Source organism: Mesoplodon mirus (genome assembly GCF_964341445.2).
Source record: "Mesoplodon mirus genome assembly, chromosome: 12".
In the NCBI taxonomy this organism is placed as follows: Eukaryota; Metazoa; Chordata; class Mammalia; order Artiodactyla; family Ziphiidae; genus Mesoplodon; species Mesoplodon mirus.
Window position 1 is genome coordinate 94,771,907 of NC_138988.1, and position 18,451 is coordinate 94,790,357.

The 18,451-nt window shown below is 46.2% G+C and overlaps 1 protein-coding gene across 2 annotated transcripts in view; it reads right to left on the reverse strand.

Moving 5' to 3' along the window:
* JARID2 (jumonji and AT-rich interaction domain containing 2) overlaps nt 1-18,451 on the reverse strand; it is a 244,949-nt gene that overhangs the window by 124,382 nt on the left and 102,116 nt on the right. For both annotated transcript variants that reach the window (XM_082639766.1, XM_082639765.1), the window contains exon 2: nt 4,862-4,997. In XM_082639766.1, the coding sequence (XP_082495892.1) occupies nt 4,862-4,997 (136 nt within the window). The remainder of the gene's footprint in view (nt 1-4,861; nt 4,998-18,451) is intronic.

Consider the following 18,451-nt stretch of genomic DNA (forward strand, 5'->3'; position numbering starts at 1 on the left):
AAATGGACAGTTGTTGCCAGCAAGGCCAATGCCCTCTCTCTCCACCTCATGGAGGTGAGTGGCAGCCCTCTGGCCAGCTGGCTGGTTCCACAACAATATTAAAAACACAAATCTGTATCCCTAGGTGAAGAAACAGAAAGAAATAATGAATGTATCTGTGTGGAAGGAGGGTGACCAATCAGGAGGAATGCAGTTTTTCGATTTCCTCTGACTATCAATTCAATGACAAGCGCTAATAAAGCCCAGAACCATGGTCACATGAAGAAATACTTGTACTGCCCCCCACTTCTGAGGTCTCTTTGCCAAGGAGATTTCACAAATCTCCTTCAAAAGAAATTGCTGTTTGGAAAAAAAAGTACTCCTACCATTTTGTATTTTTGAAATCCTGTCTTTATAGGGGGTTCCAAACCTACTTCTAGTTATTTAAGTGGTGGTTATTATAAGCAAGGGAGAAAGCGGGGTTTAAATCCTGGCTCTCCCCCATACTAGTAGGTGTAAGCAAATTGCTAATCCGCCCTAGTGCAGTTTCCTATATTTCTAGAAAATGGTGGGTTCTGAAAGTTAAATGAGCAAAATACAGGTGAAGTGCTACAGCAGTAACTGGCAAAAAGCAAGCGCTCAGTACAGGTTCCAGCTCTCACAACTACTGTAAAATTCTAAGAAAAAAAGAGTCCAGCGTCCCTTAAATCTAGTCAAGATGCTTTAGCTGGCCACAGGGTTTGCTGGATCTCAGATGAAATTTATAGGAAGCAAATGAAATTCAAATACAGCTAATAGCTCCCCTCTCTTACTGTGTAATTATGTGTACTCATTATTTGTGTAGCATGTTATTATTTAAATGTCCCTAATTTCAGCCCCAGCAGGCCAAGGGCCCTCAAAGAGTGGCCGAGGCTTCCGCCTCTGCCAGCCTTTCTGAAGCTCTTCTCAATGTATTACTGCCAGGAAAAGTGGCCCCATCTACAGCAGAGAGTAGAGAGAAGGCTCACATCCAGCAGAAACCTTAGCACCGCCTCCCCTGAAGCCTGGCTACAGCCAACAAGCTGTGTAACAACGGCTTCAATTCCTGCAGACAACCCACCGGGATGTCCCAGACTCAAGATTCGCTACCTCCAGTAGGACAAAAAAAAAAACTCATCCCTTGTCACTTCAGAACCACAAACCAAGACTGATGGCAAACATGGAGTTTATGACATAAAATATGAGGTCTGTCTACGCTCTTACGTCTGCTTGGCTTATTACATCTCTACCAGACCTGCACAAGGGGTGCGGCTGAGCTCAGCCACTCAGACAAGCTGCTGCTGTTGGCACCCTGTTAGCAGACACCAGCCCCCCACCCTCCTCACACAGGAGGCCAGGGCAGGGGGCTGCTTGTTCATCATCCCAGCATGCCTGTGATTTCGCAGAAGTGATGTCAATTCATTTCCCAATTAGATAAAAATTATGTCAAACCCATTCTACTGTGGACTCAAGATATGATTTTAAAATTGAATTTTCCCAGGAAACTCTGGCAAGACCAATGACCAAGAAATATCTTTGCTTCGAAATACAGGGGGAAAAACAAAACACCTTGTTTTCAATACTACTGTTGCAAAGATAGGGTGCCATTTTCCTCCATTCTGGATTCTAAAATAAGTACTGGATTCAAAGTTACTTGAGCTGGGGCTTCCCTGGTGGCGCAGTGGTTGAGAGTCTGCCTGCCGATGCAGGGGACACGGGTTCGTGCCCCGGTCCGGGAAGATCCCACGGAGCGGCTGGGCCCTTGAGCCATGGCCGCTGAGTCTGCGCGTCCGGGAGCCTGTGCTCCGCAACGGGAGAGGCCACAACAGTGAGAGGCCCGCGTACCGCAAAAAAAAAAAAAAAAAAGTTACTTGAGCTGTAATTCCAATTCTGCTGCAGCATAAATAACCATGTGCCATTAGGAAGTTACTACCACAGAGAACACACTCACAGAGCCCCCCAACAAGAATGTCATCGTCCCCTCACAGACAGAAACCCCACAGGTCTCAGAGGTACCTCACGTACCAACAATCCTCAAGCCATGAAGCATGAGAAAGGGAGCACAGTGGGCAGAAGCCCCACCAACACCGCCCTAGCTGGGGTGCAGGCACCTACTCTCACCTCTGTCCCGTCCAGTTTCATGCCACACCTCCCAGCAAGGGCTCTGTACTGGACAGTTTCAAATTCTACCGCCAGATAACTTTCTGTCACAATTAAAACCAAAACAATGGCATTATTTCAACTTTTGAAAGGGAACCTCAAGGGGGTAGGGGACCAAAAAAAAATTAAAAGAGCAATGAAAAGGAAAGGCATGACTGTTAAAACCACTCTTCTCCCACCACTAACCTATCTTCACTTGCCCCACAATGAAGAACCCCAAACAGTGTGCTGCGATGCACAGCACCAGACAAGGTCATTCTACTGCACAGCATACAGATGATGATCTGTTTATAAAGCATCCACTCAAACTTGAGTGATAAATGTAGACACGCACATATGTACACACATTCAGAGACAACGCTGCTTGCAGTCCTCACTACCCATCCCCACACCAAGAGTCCTGGAGGCTGCCGGCTACGTCAGCTTTCTCTAGATCACACCCCCCTAGGAGAGCACCCTTGAGATTCTGGGACCTACAGAGAGGGACTTATTCCCATGGTAACGAGTCTGGTTTCCATGCTTTCCAGTAGCCCCCGAATAAGAAAGCACACTTTGTTTAACATGCTAGCTGCCTTTAAGAAAATTATTCTTAAAACACACACAAGTTCTAAAACAAGGAGATGTATTTACTTAGAACTGCTATCGAAATCCAACATGCGGAATAACAAAAAGGTGGCCTTGGAATACAGCCTGCACAAACACCAACATGAACCAGAAAAGGGCATGTTGACAGCAACTTCACAACCAAAGGAGAGGGGAGGAAGGAGAGAGGGAGGGAAAGACAAGTCAGGCTTCATCAGGGTGAAAGGCAAACTACCACGACAAACAACAAAGACCACCTTTTTTATGGAGGTGGGAAAAGAATGATTTAAAGTCTTCAATGATCCCAATAGAGATGTACATGCCAACTTTTCTTAGAATTCCTTCCTCGGTATCGTCAAGCCCTGAGTATGCCAATGAAAACAAGAGCTACATTTGGCCAACTAGCTGGCAGCACTAGTTGCTTCTTGAATGCCTTATTTTAGTTTTTCTTCTTTTACCCAAATTCCACCATTATTCAATCTTGGACACCTGGCTACCTTCTTGTCCTAAAAGCTGATTTTTCCCAGTTGGGTGGGTCTTTTAGTTGTTAAAAGATTCCTAAGGCACGAAGGCATCACCACTCCAGAACAGCAGAATGAGAGCACGCCTTGTCACAGCAGTAAAATCTAACCCCGGAGCAGCAGCCACTGCTCTACTATAATCCCAGGATCCAATGATATTCTGCCCCCCATCACCCTCCCCTCAAAAACTTAAGAGCAGAACAGCATGTTCAATGTGAAGCAACGTCAACAGGACTGATCGCGTCAAATGCTCTCTAAAAAGACACATGGCTTAGCATTTACTCCATTACAGGCAGCCAAGAAAGGGCGGGGTCCCTACCTGGTAGGAGACCCATGAACAAATAGGGGTCCAAGCTGTGTAACTAACCGTGGCGACAGATTCCTCAAATTATTTTGCTTCTGCACGTGTGAGAGATTCAGAAAGGGCCTTTCCCATACACACTGGCTCAGACTTCAGGCGGTTCTTGTCTCAAGTCACACAGTACTAGAAGAGAGAGACAGAACCTGGGTGGATGGCAGGGCAGGTCCCGGTGGTGCTCGGGAAGGCCATGTCAGAAAACCCCGCCATGGCCTTGTGGAAAGGGAGCGCCAGCAGGTCCTGTCTGGAAGCACTAGTTCCAGCAAGAGGCTCCCAGACAACTCACCTTACAGCTGAGCAGGATGGAAAAAAACTGGACGCCCTAAGTCAACCTGTCGGGGCAGAGCCGTCAGGTTCTCCCTGTGTGGTGACTCCTACCGGAGGATCACAGCCAGAGCTCAAAAAGGATAACAGGATCTCCTCTTCCTTATCTCCTCGCTCCGAAGAACAAGTACAAACCAGAACACGGTCAATTCATTCACATTTATCTAAGACTCTAGGAGATTAATAAGAACAAGAGAGGCTGTGGAATACAGCCACAGCCACAACCCCCGAAATAAAATATAAATAGTCACCAAATGCTAGTTCTAAAATGGTGTTCACTGGATGATTTCATCCGAGTCACACTAACCCTGTTAAAAAGAGACATCGGAATAAACTCAGACGGGAGCACATTTCTCTCCAGGCTTCAAGGACCCACCTGATACCCATCCAGGATGAGGGACACTTTGGACGCACAGGAACTCTACCTCCACTGCCCACCTGCCAGCTTGATCAACAAGGAAGGAAGCAGGGCCTTAGGAGGCTGCTGAGCCAGAGAGAGAGCGGGAAAGGCAGCCGGCCCGCAGATTCAGGCTACTTCCTATGTAAACAGGGCCTAGGAACCAAAGTTGCCACATTTCAGCGAGAGCATCAAAGGCTTCTTCTGCCCTCATACTTGGGTAGAAAGACAGATGTTCACAGAAAAACCTGTTAAGTCAGGCTCCACACTCAATCCAAGAACCGGCAGAAACCAGATCGCAGCCCTGGTCTTGTCTATAGGGCGCAGACTAAGGCACCTTGCCCATTATATTATGCAACATATAAAGGAGCATCAAAACAAATCTATAAACCCAACGGGATGTCCAGAATAACTGCCGTTAGGGGCCCAGCCTGAGAAGCACGAGCCGCCCAAAGCACATCCATTTCGGAAACAAGGCCAGGCCCCGAGACATCATCCAAAACAACAAAACAGGCAACTCACCATTCACTGCTTTCAGGCTCCCAGCAATGCCTTCACCATGCTGCCTCTTCTGGGCATTCTTGAACTCCTTCAGAGACAAATAAAGGACTTTACGTACCACCCTTTCTTCTGACCATGGAATCCCATCACTGTCATCCTGCAGAAACAAGGAAGAATGGGGAGAGGGGAGTTACTTAAAGGAAAGCAAGCGAATGTTAATTAAGAGTCAGAATAAACTTTAAGAAAAAAACAAATCCCAAACAAGTATTGAGTGACTGAGACCAAGTTCTGGAGATCAGAACTACATCCTCTAGTGGAGGGAGGGCACTGGCCCTTCCTGGAGAGACCACAAGCAAAGAGCCACCCCCTCGGGCTGTAAAGGGACTGGAAGAGAGACACAAGCATCGCCCTTCCTTTACATGCCCCACACCCAAATCCCGGCATTCACTGGTAAGAGAGAGGTTTTATAATCCTGGCCAAGTTTAGAAAAAAAAAGTTATTGCAGTCACAACAGAAGGTGTAATGCATCACTGTACTGGAGTTCTTTAAAGCGAATATGCCAGAATGTAGGCACCTTACAAACACGAGCTACACCTGTTTGGAAAATTTACTGTTGTTGTTGCGGTTTGGTGCTACTTTCAAGGAATTTACAGTTCAGTCAGAAGAAATGAAACTGGATCTGTACTGGCCTTTTAAGGTGATGAATCACAAAAACGAGAGAGGGAGAGGGACCACTGCAGAAAAGGGCAATGGATCTTTGTGGACTAGAGAATGGGGTGGCAGGGGGCTGGGGGTATAATTTTTGAAAAAGAATACAAACGATAGGTCTTGAAGATCTCATTTATAAGTGTGGCTCCCTTATGTCAAAATAATGGTGAGGCGGGGGGCACACCAAAGAACCAGCAGCCCGCCCAGAGAGCGCTCCAGCAATTCCAATAGTAAACACAGAAAGAAAGACTGCAGACCAGCAGGGACTGAGGGAGGACAAGAGCCAAGTCTGGGAAGACGGAGATGGTTGATACCGGTGCCCCGAATGAGTTAACGGTTTTAGGGAACCAGCAAGAGTTTTTGATTTTAAGGTTTAAAAAGTTGCTTCACACAGCTTGGGATACTCACAGGTTCTCTTCTGTGGATATCTGCCTACTGTTTTCTAATCTAAGAAGTTCTTACAGTCACACACCTACTTCAAGACTTAAGCATTTTATGAGTTCAATTTAGAGATGGAAGGATTATGGGCTTCTCAGTTATTTGGGGCCTTAAGAGAATAAGGAAAACATTAATACCCCAGTAAAGCAGGATTTTGGATATTCAGGTTCCTTTTGTTCAAACAGGAGACCAAATACCCTAGAGTCAGGCTGGTGCTATCACACTCAACATCCAACAGAACTGGTTTTTACTCCCTGCCACTACCCGGCCAACTAAACCCTCCAGGGGCTGAGATAAGGGAAATAGATTATCCAAGGTCTTCTCCAGCTCACAAATTCCTAAACTCTGCATAAACACACACTACATCTTAGAAATCCAACCACACAGACTCTAAAGCCCTAAATAACTGAAGCAGTGCTCCTGTTAAGCTTCCAGGATTTCTTAGAATGACAGTGATTCTCCATCTTCCATAACAAGGGGAAGAGAAGGCCTGGGAGAAAAGAGCTAGGATTTCCACCTAGCCCGGATGTCCTTCACTTCTGCAGACCTGCCAAGCCGAGGCTTCCGTCACCTCCAGAGGAAGAAGGCACATCCTGTCTCCCCAGTCGCTCTCCTAAGAGAGACAAGGCATGTACAGACCAGGGTGGTGGTCAAGTCCACACATGAAGGCTGAAAGCAGACTTGGCCTCCACCCTGCGGGAGGAACGCATGTGACTTCTTAACCACCACTGAGTCCAAGTCACCAGAGACCTGCCAATCGCATGGCTGAAAACCAGGGAAATGAAGCGCTCTGACCAGACACCACCTGAGGAGCCCAAGGAACCAACCTGCATAAGAGGTAAATGATTCAGCTACACAACATGTGAAAGGCCCGATGTATCACTCTTGGCAACAAGCAACTCCCCTCAGTGTGCGTGAAAATGCCTCGAGCATTTTGGTTTCAAGTGAATGATGATCTTAAACTCGGGAAGAGTTCATGCTCATTGGGCTGAATTCCACCTTTCAGCATCCAGGGAAGTCTGTCGGGCAGAATTCTCTTCACCACCCCCAGGTTCCTACCCTCAGCATTCAGGTCTCCACAACAAGCCAGGCTGTGATTATAAATGATTATTTCCTACATACACAGAGTTTATAAATTGTAAAGCCCCAAAATAGCTTTCAGTGTAAAATTCCTGTGATGATTTACTGCTTCCTGTTCAGACTGGTGCCTTCATTTTGACTCCAGGCCTCCACATGAGAGAATTATACTCCAACTACTAATATCTAATTAAAACATAAACCATGTGAGAGGAAAACTCCTGCAAAGGAAGATGCATTTAAGGTTCACTTAGTTGACACCAGCAGCCCCATGACCCCTATAAAGTACTTTAAATACAGGAGAAGCAAATCCAGGACACAGCATATGGGGTTTCCAGTTCTAGACATTAAAAATCAAAACAGGGCTTCCCTGGTGGCGCAGTGGTTGAGAGTCCGCCTGCCGATGCAGGGGACACAGGTTCGTGCCCTGGTCCGGGAGGATCCCACATGCCGCGGAGCGGCTGGGCCCGTGAGCCATGGCCGCTGAGCCTGTGCGTCCGGAGCCTGTGCTCCGCAAGGGGAGAGGCCAGAACAGTGAGAGGCCCGCGTACCGGAAAAAAAATAAAATAAAATAAAATAAAACAAAACAACACACACAAACAAACACACACACACACACAGAGTTCTTTTATAATCTAGAATGCTGGTCAAGGCTTCCCTCAGTGTTGCTGCAAGATGCAAACATAGCAGGTAAGAAGTCGACTCTGCTCTGTTTCCAAAAGCTCAGCAGGTAAGAATTCAGAGATTAGAAATCCACTGCCGTTCACGGCTGCAGACGAATCACTACATTCTGCTTACACCCCTCCCTACTGGGAGGCTAGCAAGGTGGGCCTGCACCCAATCACGAGGCAGCACAGGGCTGAGCAACCTAAGCTGGGTGTCCTGGAAAGCCAGAAAGAAGGTACTTCAGAGGCCTAACGCTTACCCACCCTTATCATAGTTCTGAACGACCAAGTACTGAGCGCTGTAGAACACAATCCAGACGTAACTAACTCCCTCACCAGAAGTCAAGCAACTCAGGTGAACCCCCCTTTTCCCCCGGCCACCCCCCAGCCCAAGAGCTTCTATGACCTTTAAGTCCGGCCCTCTGTTATACTGCCCCCTTTTCAGTAGCTGTCTTATTTAGAAGTAATGTCTCCATGGAGTCAGGAAGTCGTTTCTCCTGCTCAAAACCTGAAACATGCCTGACAGCGTGAGAGCTCAGGATTTCTGAAAACCGTACAGACTCAGTCTCACACCTCCCATGTACCATTACCCACACTTGGCCTGCCAGTGCCAACTTCCAGAATGGGTTAAGTGAGGTGCCTGAAATCACTCATTCCTGACTGAAATCCCCAAAAACACTCCCCACAGTGACTAATCCAACAGGGCCAGGCGACACCTCACATGCTCAGCAGTAAGCTTGTCAATGTCCCAACACAGGGGCCACACCACCCCTTCTGCCACCACCTAGAGCTCCCTGAAAAACACAGTGCCCATCTCCAAGTCTACATGGCCTTACAGGGCCCAAATCCGCAGCCCCTGTTGCAGTCCCTGACCCTCAGCTAAACAACAACCAATTCCTTCACAAAATACCCCTTCTGAGTTCTCCCTGTTCTTCTTCCCCAGGAACAAAGTAGCCAAGCATTCAGTCCATTCTACTTTACTGGTCAGCTTAATAAAGGCAGACACAGGAGGAGGTATAGCCACTGATATGGAGTCTAGCAGCCTCATTCTGATGCAAATTCAGCTGCCCAGAGTGTGTGTCTATTCTTGTGAACTGCATTTTTTTTTTTTTTTTTTTTTTTGCGGTACGCGGGCCTCTCCCATTGCGGAGCACAGGCTCCGGACGCGCAGGCTCAGCGGCCATGGCTCACGGGCCCAGCCGCTCCGTGGCATGTGGGATCTTCCTGGACCGGGGCAGGAACCCGCGTCCCCTGCATAGGCAGGCGGACTCCCAACCACCGTGCCACCAGGGAAGCCCCCTGAACTGCATTATTGATTTAAAAACAGCTCTTGTCATTTGGAGTTTCCATAAGACCTCTAGGTTAATAGACCATCTAAACCTTGAGAAGAACAATCAGGCTCCCGATGACACACCACCTTTCCTCATTCCCCCAATCTCTTACTTGTTTCTCCCCAAGACCAAAAAATGCTTTGCAAACAGTGAAATAAATAAAAATAACTGGGTTTGCTGGCAGTAGCGGGGGAAAAGAAAAATCATCACATAGATCTAGATTCACTTCACTATTGACTGCGAAAAATCACTTTCTTTGGCAAATGGAAGACTGAGTAATAAGACCTTTAAAAGTAAAAGTGACAGGTCTTCCCTGGTGGCGCAGTGGTTGAGAATCTGCCTGCCAATGCAGGGGATATGGGTTCGAGCCCTGGTCTGGGAAGATCCCACATGCCGCGGAGCAACTAGGCCCGTGAGCCACAACTACTGAGCCTGCGCATCTGGAGCCTGTGCTCCGCAACGAGAGGCCGCGACAGTGAGAGGCCCGCACACCGCGATGAAGAGTAGCCCCCGCTCCCCGCAACTAGAGAAAGCCCTCGCACAGAAACGAAGACCCAACACACCCATAAATAAATAAATAAATACATTTATATTAAAAAAAAAAAAAGTAAAAGTGACAGGGTTTTCTTTTCATTTGTAAAATGTCTACCATTCTTTGAAATAACTTTGAAAATGGCAACAGGTCAGGAATTAAACTAGAATGTTTATGGTCATACATAATCTTTTTATTAAAAGGAAAAGCAACAGCATAACCTCATGCTGCCCCAAGTTTTATAACAGACATGTAAGAAAAGGGGGCACAGAAAGTAAGCACATGCAGACACTACACGCCTTGCAGCAAACAGCACCATCTAACAATTCTCCAAAAGCCCACAGTCCAGGTTAGAGATATGACAGCCTTGTACATCCTTCCATACCGTTGCAACTCCAAGTGTGCTCCAAAGACCACCAGTGCCTAACCGCTGGGCATCTTGTTAGAGATGCAGGCTCATTTCAAGATCCTCTGGTGATTCCCATGCACATTAAAGTTTCGGAAGCTCTGCTGTACACACTAGTTCCCCATCCTGCCCATTTCATGTCACTTTCTAACCTCCATCACCATACAGGCAAAGGTAAAGAAAGATGAGGTGAAACCCAAGATGAATACTTCTAACATCCATCTAACTGTTGCCATTTCTACTGTCAGAATATAGAAGTCTATATTAACATATTCTGAGAACTCTTCCCTTTGACTTCTGTTCACTGAACTGAAACAAGTGACCAAAAAGCAAAAGCGAACTCAACAAAAAAGGTAAGACAAGTAGTGGACAGTTCCTTGAATCATTCTTATGTGACATGATGTCTCAAACCCTCATTCTCTGATTACCCAATTTGGAATGACTTCCCTTTAAAAAGGTGACATCCAGAATTAAACACACATTCCAACATGTGAATAAAATTCTAGAACAACAGGACCAACACATGCAATAAGATCATTTCTATTTCCGTGCACAATCCAAAAGCTGGGGTACATTTTAGTAGCCACATTACACAGCAGGACCTCATTAAGCTTGCAGTTAACTATACCCTCCAAGGTGATTTTATTGGGGGGCGGGGGGTTCTTCCCCCCCCCCACTACAATGCAACAAAACCCAAAGGAAGGCTCCAATCCAACAAAAATCACAGCTCCCAGTTGCAGAATTCTTTTTCTGTGATGTTCTCCTGACCTCTAAGGTAAAAAAACAAAAACAAAAACCAACACAACAGGCCACGGAGGGTCATGTGTCAATGAGACCGTAAACCAAGTTGTCCTCCTTACCCAGGTTTACTGGACAAGACAGAAAAGAAGGTACGGGATCTGCTGGGTGCAGGTTGCTGTGTTTTCCCCCCACACACCGTCATGGAGAAGGGCTGGGTTTGTGGACATGGGCGTGGCGTGCATGACAGTTTTCAATGTGCTTGAGTGCCCAGCCCAACCTCCACTGACGGCATAAATTCAAATCAACGTTAGTTTAAATAAAGCCCAAAAAGGATCTTAATATAAATAAATTTGCTGACCATTCGAACTGTCCCTCCATGGCCCACACTTCAAAACACTGGGTTATTGATTTAACATGCTCTAACTACACCAAGAGTTCTTCTAATTGACTGTGTCAAAACTGATCAGGTCAGGGATACAGTAAAGCCATGCCCTCCATTCAGCCACAGGCCTGGGCCAAGCCTTCAAGGGCTTCTGCTCTCCAGTGCTGGCCAGCTTTTCACCAAGCTGGGCTTCCAATCCTCTTCTGAGCGCTTAGATGCTTTAGTGCAAGGAAACAGGGACGTCCAGGTCAGTCAAGTTTACAAAACAGGTGCCAGGCAGAGGACAATACCCCTGCAGTCATAAGGGAAGTATATAAAAAGTGATAATGATTGCAGTCATCCCTTGTTATCCACAGGGGATTGGCTCCAGGACCACGCACAGATACCAAAATGCCAGGGTGCTCAAGTCTGTTATATAAAATGGTTATGTCTGCATATAACCTACCTACATCCACATCCTTCCTACTGTCCACTTTAAATCAGCTCTAGATTACTTGTAATACCTAACACAATGTAAATGCTATTTACATTTTTACTGGCGGGGCAAATATTTACATATTTGCTGGTGGAGCAAAGTCAAGTTTTGCTTCTTGTATCTTTCTGGAAGATTTTTCCTGAATGTTTCCAATCCGCCATTGGTTGAATCCAGGAATGTGGAACCCAGGGATGTGGAGTGCCAACTGTATGACAATGGCAAACGTCTCCTGGGTGCTCACTGTATACCAGACGCTGGGCTCAGCACTTGCTTGCACAGTTAATGCTCGTGATTCTCTGCTCGGCCTCCCCTTCGGACAAGGGCCACACCATGCTTTCTCCCTTTAGTTTAAAAGGGGTGGGAGGGCTTCCCTGGTGGCGCAGTGGTTGAGAATCTGCCTGCTAATGCAGGGGACACGGGTTCGAGCCCTGGTCTGGGAGGATCCCACATGCCGCGGAGCAACTGGGCCCGTGAGCCACAACTATGGAGCCTGTGCTCTGCAACAAGAGAGGCCGCGATAGTGAGAGGCCCGCACACCGCAATGAAGAGTGGCCCCCGCTTGCCACAACTAGAGAAAGCCCTTGCACAGAAACGAAGACCCAACACAGCAAAAATAAATAAAATAAAATTAATAAACTCCTACCTCCTAAGTTACTTTTTTAACTTCTTTTAAAAAAGGGGGGGGGGGGGTGGGAAAGGAAGGAATCACGAAACTCGTGGTTATCATTCAGAGGTGAGTTTCAGGGTCTTGCCCAAAGGCGCCGCGGCTGGAGAGAAGCAGGAGCGGCTCAAGAACCTGCTAGCAGTCCGCTGGTCCGCTATGGGGCAGGTGCCAGATCAGGAAGCGAAATTCTAAACTCAGAAATTTGTTATTAAAGAGAAAACATCAAAAGGGCAACTCACATTGGCTCCTAAACGAAAGCACCATTAAAATGACTAATTTCAAAGGGTGAATATAAATGTTATATGAAAAACAAACAACTCGTGCATCCGCTAGAGCTGGAAACTACTAAGAGGAGAAGGCAGAGGAGGGGAAAGGAAGGAGGGAGGGAGTTCCTCTCAGTGGCCTTTACAACTGGCTTCTATACCTGACAGAATATCAATTCTATGGGCATCTCTCAAAGCATCCTTATGCAATTTCTCTATGTCTCCTTTTTTTTTTTATGGTTTCAAATTCAGGCCATCTTGACTCAAGAGAGGGAAAACAATGATGAAAAAGCACAGGTTCTAGGGAAGCCCATTTCTGACCAAATTAAAAAAAAAAACATTTTCTAACAATGACAACTATTTTAAAAATGAAATGGGTCCCCCCCCCAATGGAAGATAGTGAATTTCCCACTACTTGCGAGCAAACTGCATAAGAGTCTCATCCATCACAGGCAGAGTGACCAGTAACTTATCATCGCAGCCAAGGGCACTGTTAATAATGATGCTGGGACAACTGGTAGAAAACTGGGACGTAGGTCAACCAGGGACTAGGTCCCTTCCAGCAGATTTGAATCCATTATAAAAAAAAAAAAAGGTCTTCACTACCACACAGATCATTTTTAACAACATCACCACATAAAATAATGCCAACATCCAAGACATAGCAGGATAAAAGTGTGACACACACCTGCGTTTTTAAGTTGAAATCCAGAACCTCCCACCAATGTTTTAAATTTCAACCTGCGGGGGGTTGGGGGTGGGTGTGGTAACTACACACGGGACAGACGCAGAAGCCACCACGTTCCACAGAAAACACTCCTGCTTCCACAGGGAGGGAGCACAGCACATCAAATGCCCTTCACAGCCTCCAGTAAGTAAACCAAGCAGATGGGGCTGTGCAGGTTGGGAGAGAAGAGAAACCTTCAGGTTCACAGGCAGGAAGACCTTCTCCTAACATGAAACCCCTTATTAAAACTTATACAGGGCTTCCCTGGTGGCGCAGTGGTTGGGAATCCGCCTGCCAATTTGACAGAACACAGGTACGAGTCCTGGTCTGGGAAGATCCCACGTGCCGTGGAGCAACTAGGCCCGCGCATCACAACTACCGAGCCTGAGCTCTGGAGCCCGTGAGCCACAGCTGCTGAGCCCGCGTGCTACAACTGCTGAAGCCAGCACGCCTAGAGCCCGTGCTCCGCAACGCGAGAGGCCCGCGCACTGCAACGAGGGGTGGCCCCCGCTCGCCGCATCTAGAGAAAGCCTGCACGCAGCAACGAAGACCCGATGCAGCCATAAATAAATAAATAAATAAAACTTATTTTTTTAAAAAAACTTATACAAGTGCTAAGACAAACAATTATGTGTTTAGATTACAGGAGCTACTGGATGAGTTACTAATACCACAATATGCATATATCCCACTTCTGTCAAGGCTCTGGAAATGGAGGGATTTGCGACTTTCCACTTCCTTTTCTTAAAAAAGTGAAGTGTGATGTCCAATTCCAATGCTCAATTCCACCCTGTGTTGGATTAACAGAAAATGCCAAATGGCAAGGCGGGGTATGGGGTGGGGAATTGATGGCTGCAAAGAGATGACCAGTAAGAAAAGCAAATTTAAAAGACTTGCTCCAGGAGGGAGTTGGGGAGAATTAAGTCATAGCCCTTTCCTCCTTCCAGGGAAAAACGTCTGGAAAACTCTACATGAATGCCTTTTATTTTCCAGAGCACAAGTTTTGCATATACCTACTTAAGGCAATTTGTTGCTGTCTGAACTATCAGCCTCTTCCATCAACAGTTTGAGAGAACAACGAAAGCAACGGAAATAATAATAATAGTAATTTGTTGGGGATGTTGATTCTTGGCACAGACTCCATATAAACGAGGATTTACAGAGCTAGAGAGAGAGGGAGAATACTGAAGGATAAAGTGAGAGGGAGGTACAACTTAGGCTAAAACTACTGTTTCTTCCCCTTTTAACAAAATATTTTCTCCATTGGAAATCAACTCAATTTCTCAAATCGACTTGATGCTAATCCATTTTTTTTAATTCCATAAAATGGTTCACCTGTCAATACTAAAACATCAAAGAGAAATCGGGGAATATTCACACCTAGAAATTAGATAAGTGGCCAGGAAGCCACTGACTTACTGAACTTGTGAATGACGTTCCTTTGCCTTGGTTTTAAATTAAAAGCACTTCAGGCAGCAAATTTCCTCCGACAGACGTGCTTCCCAGGATAAAGCAAACGGTCTGAAAATGCTTATGCGAGGAGAGTTTTACTTCTTCCAAACTCCCATTAAATAATGTGTACTTATCTTTGATTACCGCCTATTTAAAAAAAAAAAAGCTACAGCTGAAATTGGATTAAGAACTTCTGCTGAAAACGGTTTATTGCATAACACAACTCTGACAGCCTGAATCTCCGGCCACCAACTGAGCCTTTATAAAAATCTGCTGGGCAGCTGCCAAGTCAGCCCTTTTGCCTCTGAGCGTGTCCAACACCGCCGTTGTCAAGGCAGCAGCAGCACGGGCTGCGCCGGCGCACGTTCACCGTTAGTTAAACAGTGCAGTCAGGGACCAGCAGTGAGGGCCATGCAACACAGCACTCAACCCCCTGCAATTCTTGGTCTGACAGTTTGTTGTTTCGACATAATCAAAAAGGACTCAAGATCTAGAGCAGCATTATCTCCAAGAATCCAGCAGAAAACGGACTGGCAATCTACCTTCAGAATGAGGGCGAAATTAAGTCAAATTACAATACTTGACCGATATCTTAGAAAAAGAAATCAGAATGAGGGACAATCCAGTATCAGCAATGCCAACGTGTGACTCCAAAATGGCCTCATTTGGGAATAAATTATTAATAACAAGTAGGTTCCCAAAAGAATTGACTGATTTGGATTTTTTTTTTTTTTTTTTTTTTTTTGCTGTACGCGGGCCTCTCACTGTTGTGGCCTCTCCCGTTGCGGAGCACAGGCTCCGGATGCGCAGGCCCAGCGGCCATGGCTCACGGGCCCAGCCGCTCCGCGGCATATGGGATCCTCCCAGACCGGGGCACGAACCCGTATCCCCTGCATCGGCAGGCGGACTCTCAACCACTGCGCCACCAGGGAGGCCCTGGTTTGGATCTTTTAATCACTACAGCCTTTTCAAGTTAATAAGAATACCCCCCCAAATCCCCCAAATGGCATATTCTAAGCTGAACTATCCAATACAGTAGTCTTCAGCCACAAAAAATTAAGTTCCTTAAGTTGTAGTGGACACATTTCAAGAACTCAACAGCCATGTGTGTCCCAAAATGGACAGGTCAGCTAAAGAATGTTTCCATCATCACTGTAGTAGAGCAACGCTTATAATTCATTGGACGGGGTTTCAATAGACTGTATTCCTTGCTCGTGCATTTCATTACGTCCCTGAGACTCTTATGTACCTTTATGTTCTACTCAGGAACAGGAGAATTCTGGAATATGAGACACTACCTTGCACAAGAAAGCCAGAGTCTAAAGTAGGTAAGAACAGATATCCATCCATACAACTCTCAGGAAAGTGGTTCCAATTTGCTCTGCTACGTGTCGCCTTTCAGATTTGCAGGGAGTATACATGAAATTCAGAGGATGAAGTCTAAAATTCTTGTTCTACGGGGAAGCCCTGAAGATACACACTGCTTTAACATGCCTTCAAATCATTTTCTAAGGAATTCTCCTACAAAATTCATCCTCTGGATTAAGAACAGACAAAAGCCAGCACCCCACCCGCCAGCCTCTCAGCACCAATAGGGTGACGCCTCCTGCCAGGGCCAGTCAAGGTTATCGGCCTGTGAGCTGTGGCGAAGGGTCAGGGCAAGTTTTACACTCCTGTTTCTTCCTCCAGGCCCTGGGACACTGCTGGGCCACTTTAGGGGCTCTGTCAATACCTGACGGACTTGCTGGCTTTTCTGGCTCACCAAGGACCTCCATCCTGGAAATAAGCATGTAAGTGTCCATACATTCGCAGGGGACTGGTTGGTCATGCTACATTGTAAAACCATTAAGGGCTTGGGGGGGGGCCATTTTATGAAAAACTTCAAGTTATAGTAAAGTACACAAATAAACTTTGTCCTTGAATTTAACATAAATTGACAACGCATCACGTTTGTCCTTTCCCACTTTTTCTCAGATCCTCCAGCGGTCCCCAGAGTTAAGGACCACCCTGGGATTGGTTTGCACCCTGTCATTACAGGCATGGGTCTCTAGAAATCATTTTAATGCCTGTCACCCCTCCAAACAGTGCTTCCCACTAACAGAAAATGCAGGCCACTGTGTAGCAGGCCACATACCACTCGTTTCTCATGCATTCTGTCCTCTACATTTTACAACTAACCAGTGGAGCAGCATCACACAAACATCTCCAAATCATGCACATGAGGTTATGAGGTTAAGACAGACAGCATCCTGACTAGCCTGTGTGACTCCAGAGGACCCACCGTGTGGTCTTTTTCATCTTCGTGTTCCCAACTAGATGAGTCCAGTATTCAGCAGGCATTCAAAAATACTTCACTAGAATAAACACACATTAACAGGGGTAAGAGAGACCTGGATTCCAGTTCTGGAATTCTCTATTGACTGATGTACAAACAAATGACCAAGGGAGTGGCTCTCAACTTGAGCGTTTGTGAGCAACAACTCCGGAGCTTAATAAAGCACACACTGGGGCTTCCACCCACGGAGCTCTCCCAGGTGATGTCGATGCTGCTGGTCAGGGAACACACTTTGAGAACCCAAGTGTACACAGCCTTGCAAGGGACCTGACTCCCACCTCGCCTTTGCATGAAAACTGTTCTCACTGCCATGAAACACATTATAATTGCCAAATCGAATGCAATTTATTGGTAACCTGACTCTCCCCCAGTTTTCCTATTTCCCCTCCCCCACTACCTTCAACTCTGATTCCTCTGCCCTTCCCAATCTCTGATTATGATCTAAACAATAATTGCAATGTGTTACTTTCTAGAACCATCAATCCAAGGGGCTCTTTCCCTACTCAAAAGCTCTGTATAGCTCCCCAATGGCTACTACAGGGGGAATTTCCAAATTTCTTAGCATGGCCTACAAAATTATCATTAACCCAACTTACCATAGAGGTTTTAAGTCCTTCCCCCTCTAGAGCTCCCAACACCACTACCCCCAGACAAGGGGTGAGCACCTCAAGTAGAAAAAATAGCTCTCATCCTTGCATCCCCATCTCAAAACAGATTATCAGGAAACAGGAGTACTGGTGTATTAACTAAATATTGATCATGACTTCAACAATAATTCAACAGTAAATAAAGAACAGACTTTCTAGGGACTTCCCTGGTGGTGGTGCAGTGGTTAAGAATCTGCCTGCCAATGCAGGGGACACAGGTTCGAGCCCTGGTCCGGGAAGATCCCACATGCTGCAGAGCAACTAAGACCATGCGCCACAACTACTGAGCCTGCGTGCCACAACTGCTGAAGCCCACGAACCTAGAGCCAAGGTTCCGCAACAAGAGAAACTACCGCGATGAGAAGCCCGCGCACCACAACAAAGAGTAGCCCCCGCTCGCTGCAACTACAGAAAGCCCACGCACAGCAACCAAGACCCAATACAGCCATACATACATACATACATACATATATATATACATACATACATACACAGGAAAAAAACAGATTTTCTAAATACACAAAGATAAAAGTCCAACCTCAAATCTCTTTCACATCAATACTTTAGTACCAAGAAATATATAAACAGTCAATTAGGCTCAATTTACCAAGTATGTCTGTTTTAGTATTTTCCCACAGCTTTCAGTTTTTATAATGTATAGAATGCATGATCTCTGTGACCAGGACACTTAGTACAAGATATCAATTTTATTCAAACTGAGATATTTCCTACCAGTTAAGCCAGTTCCTAGTCCAATGACAAGGTTTA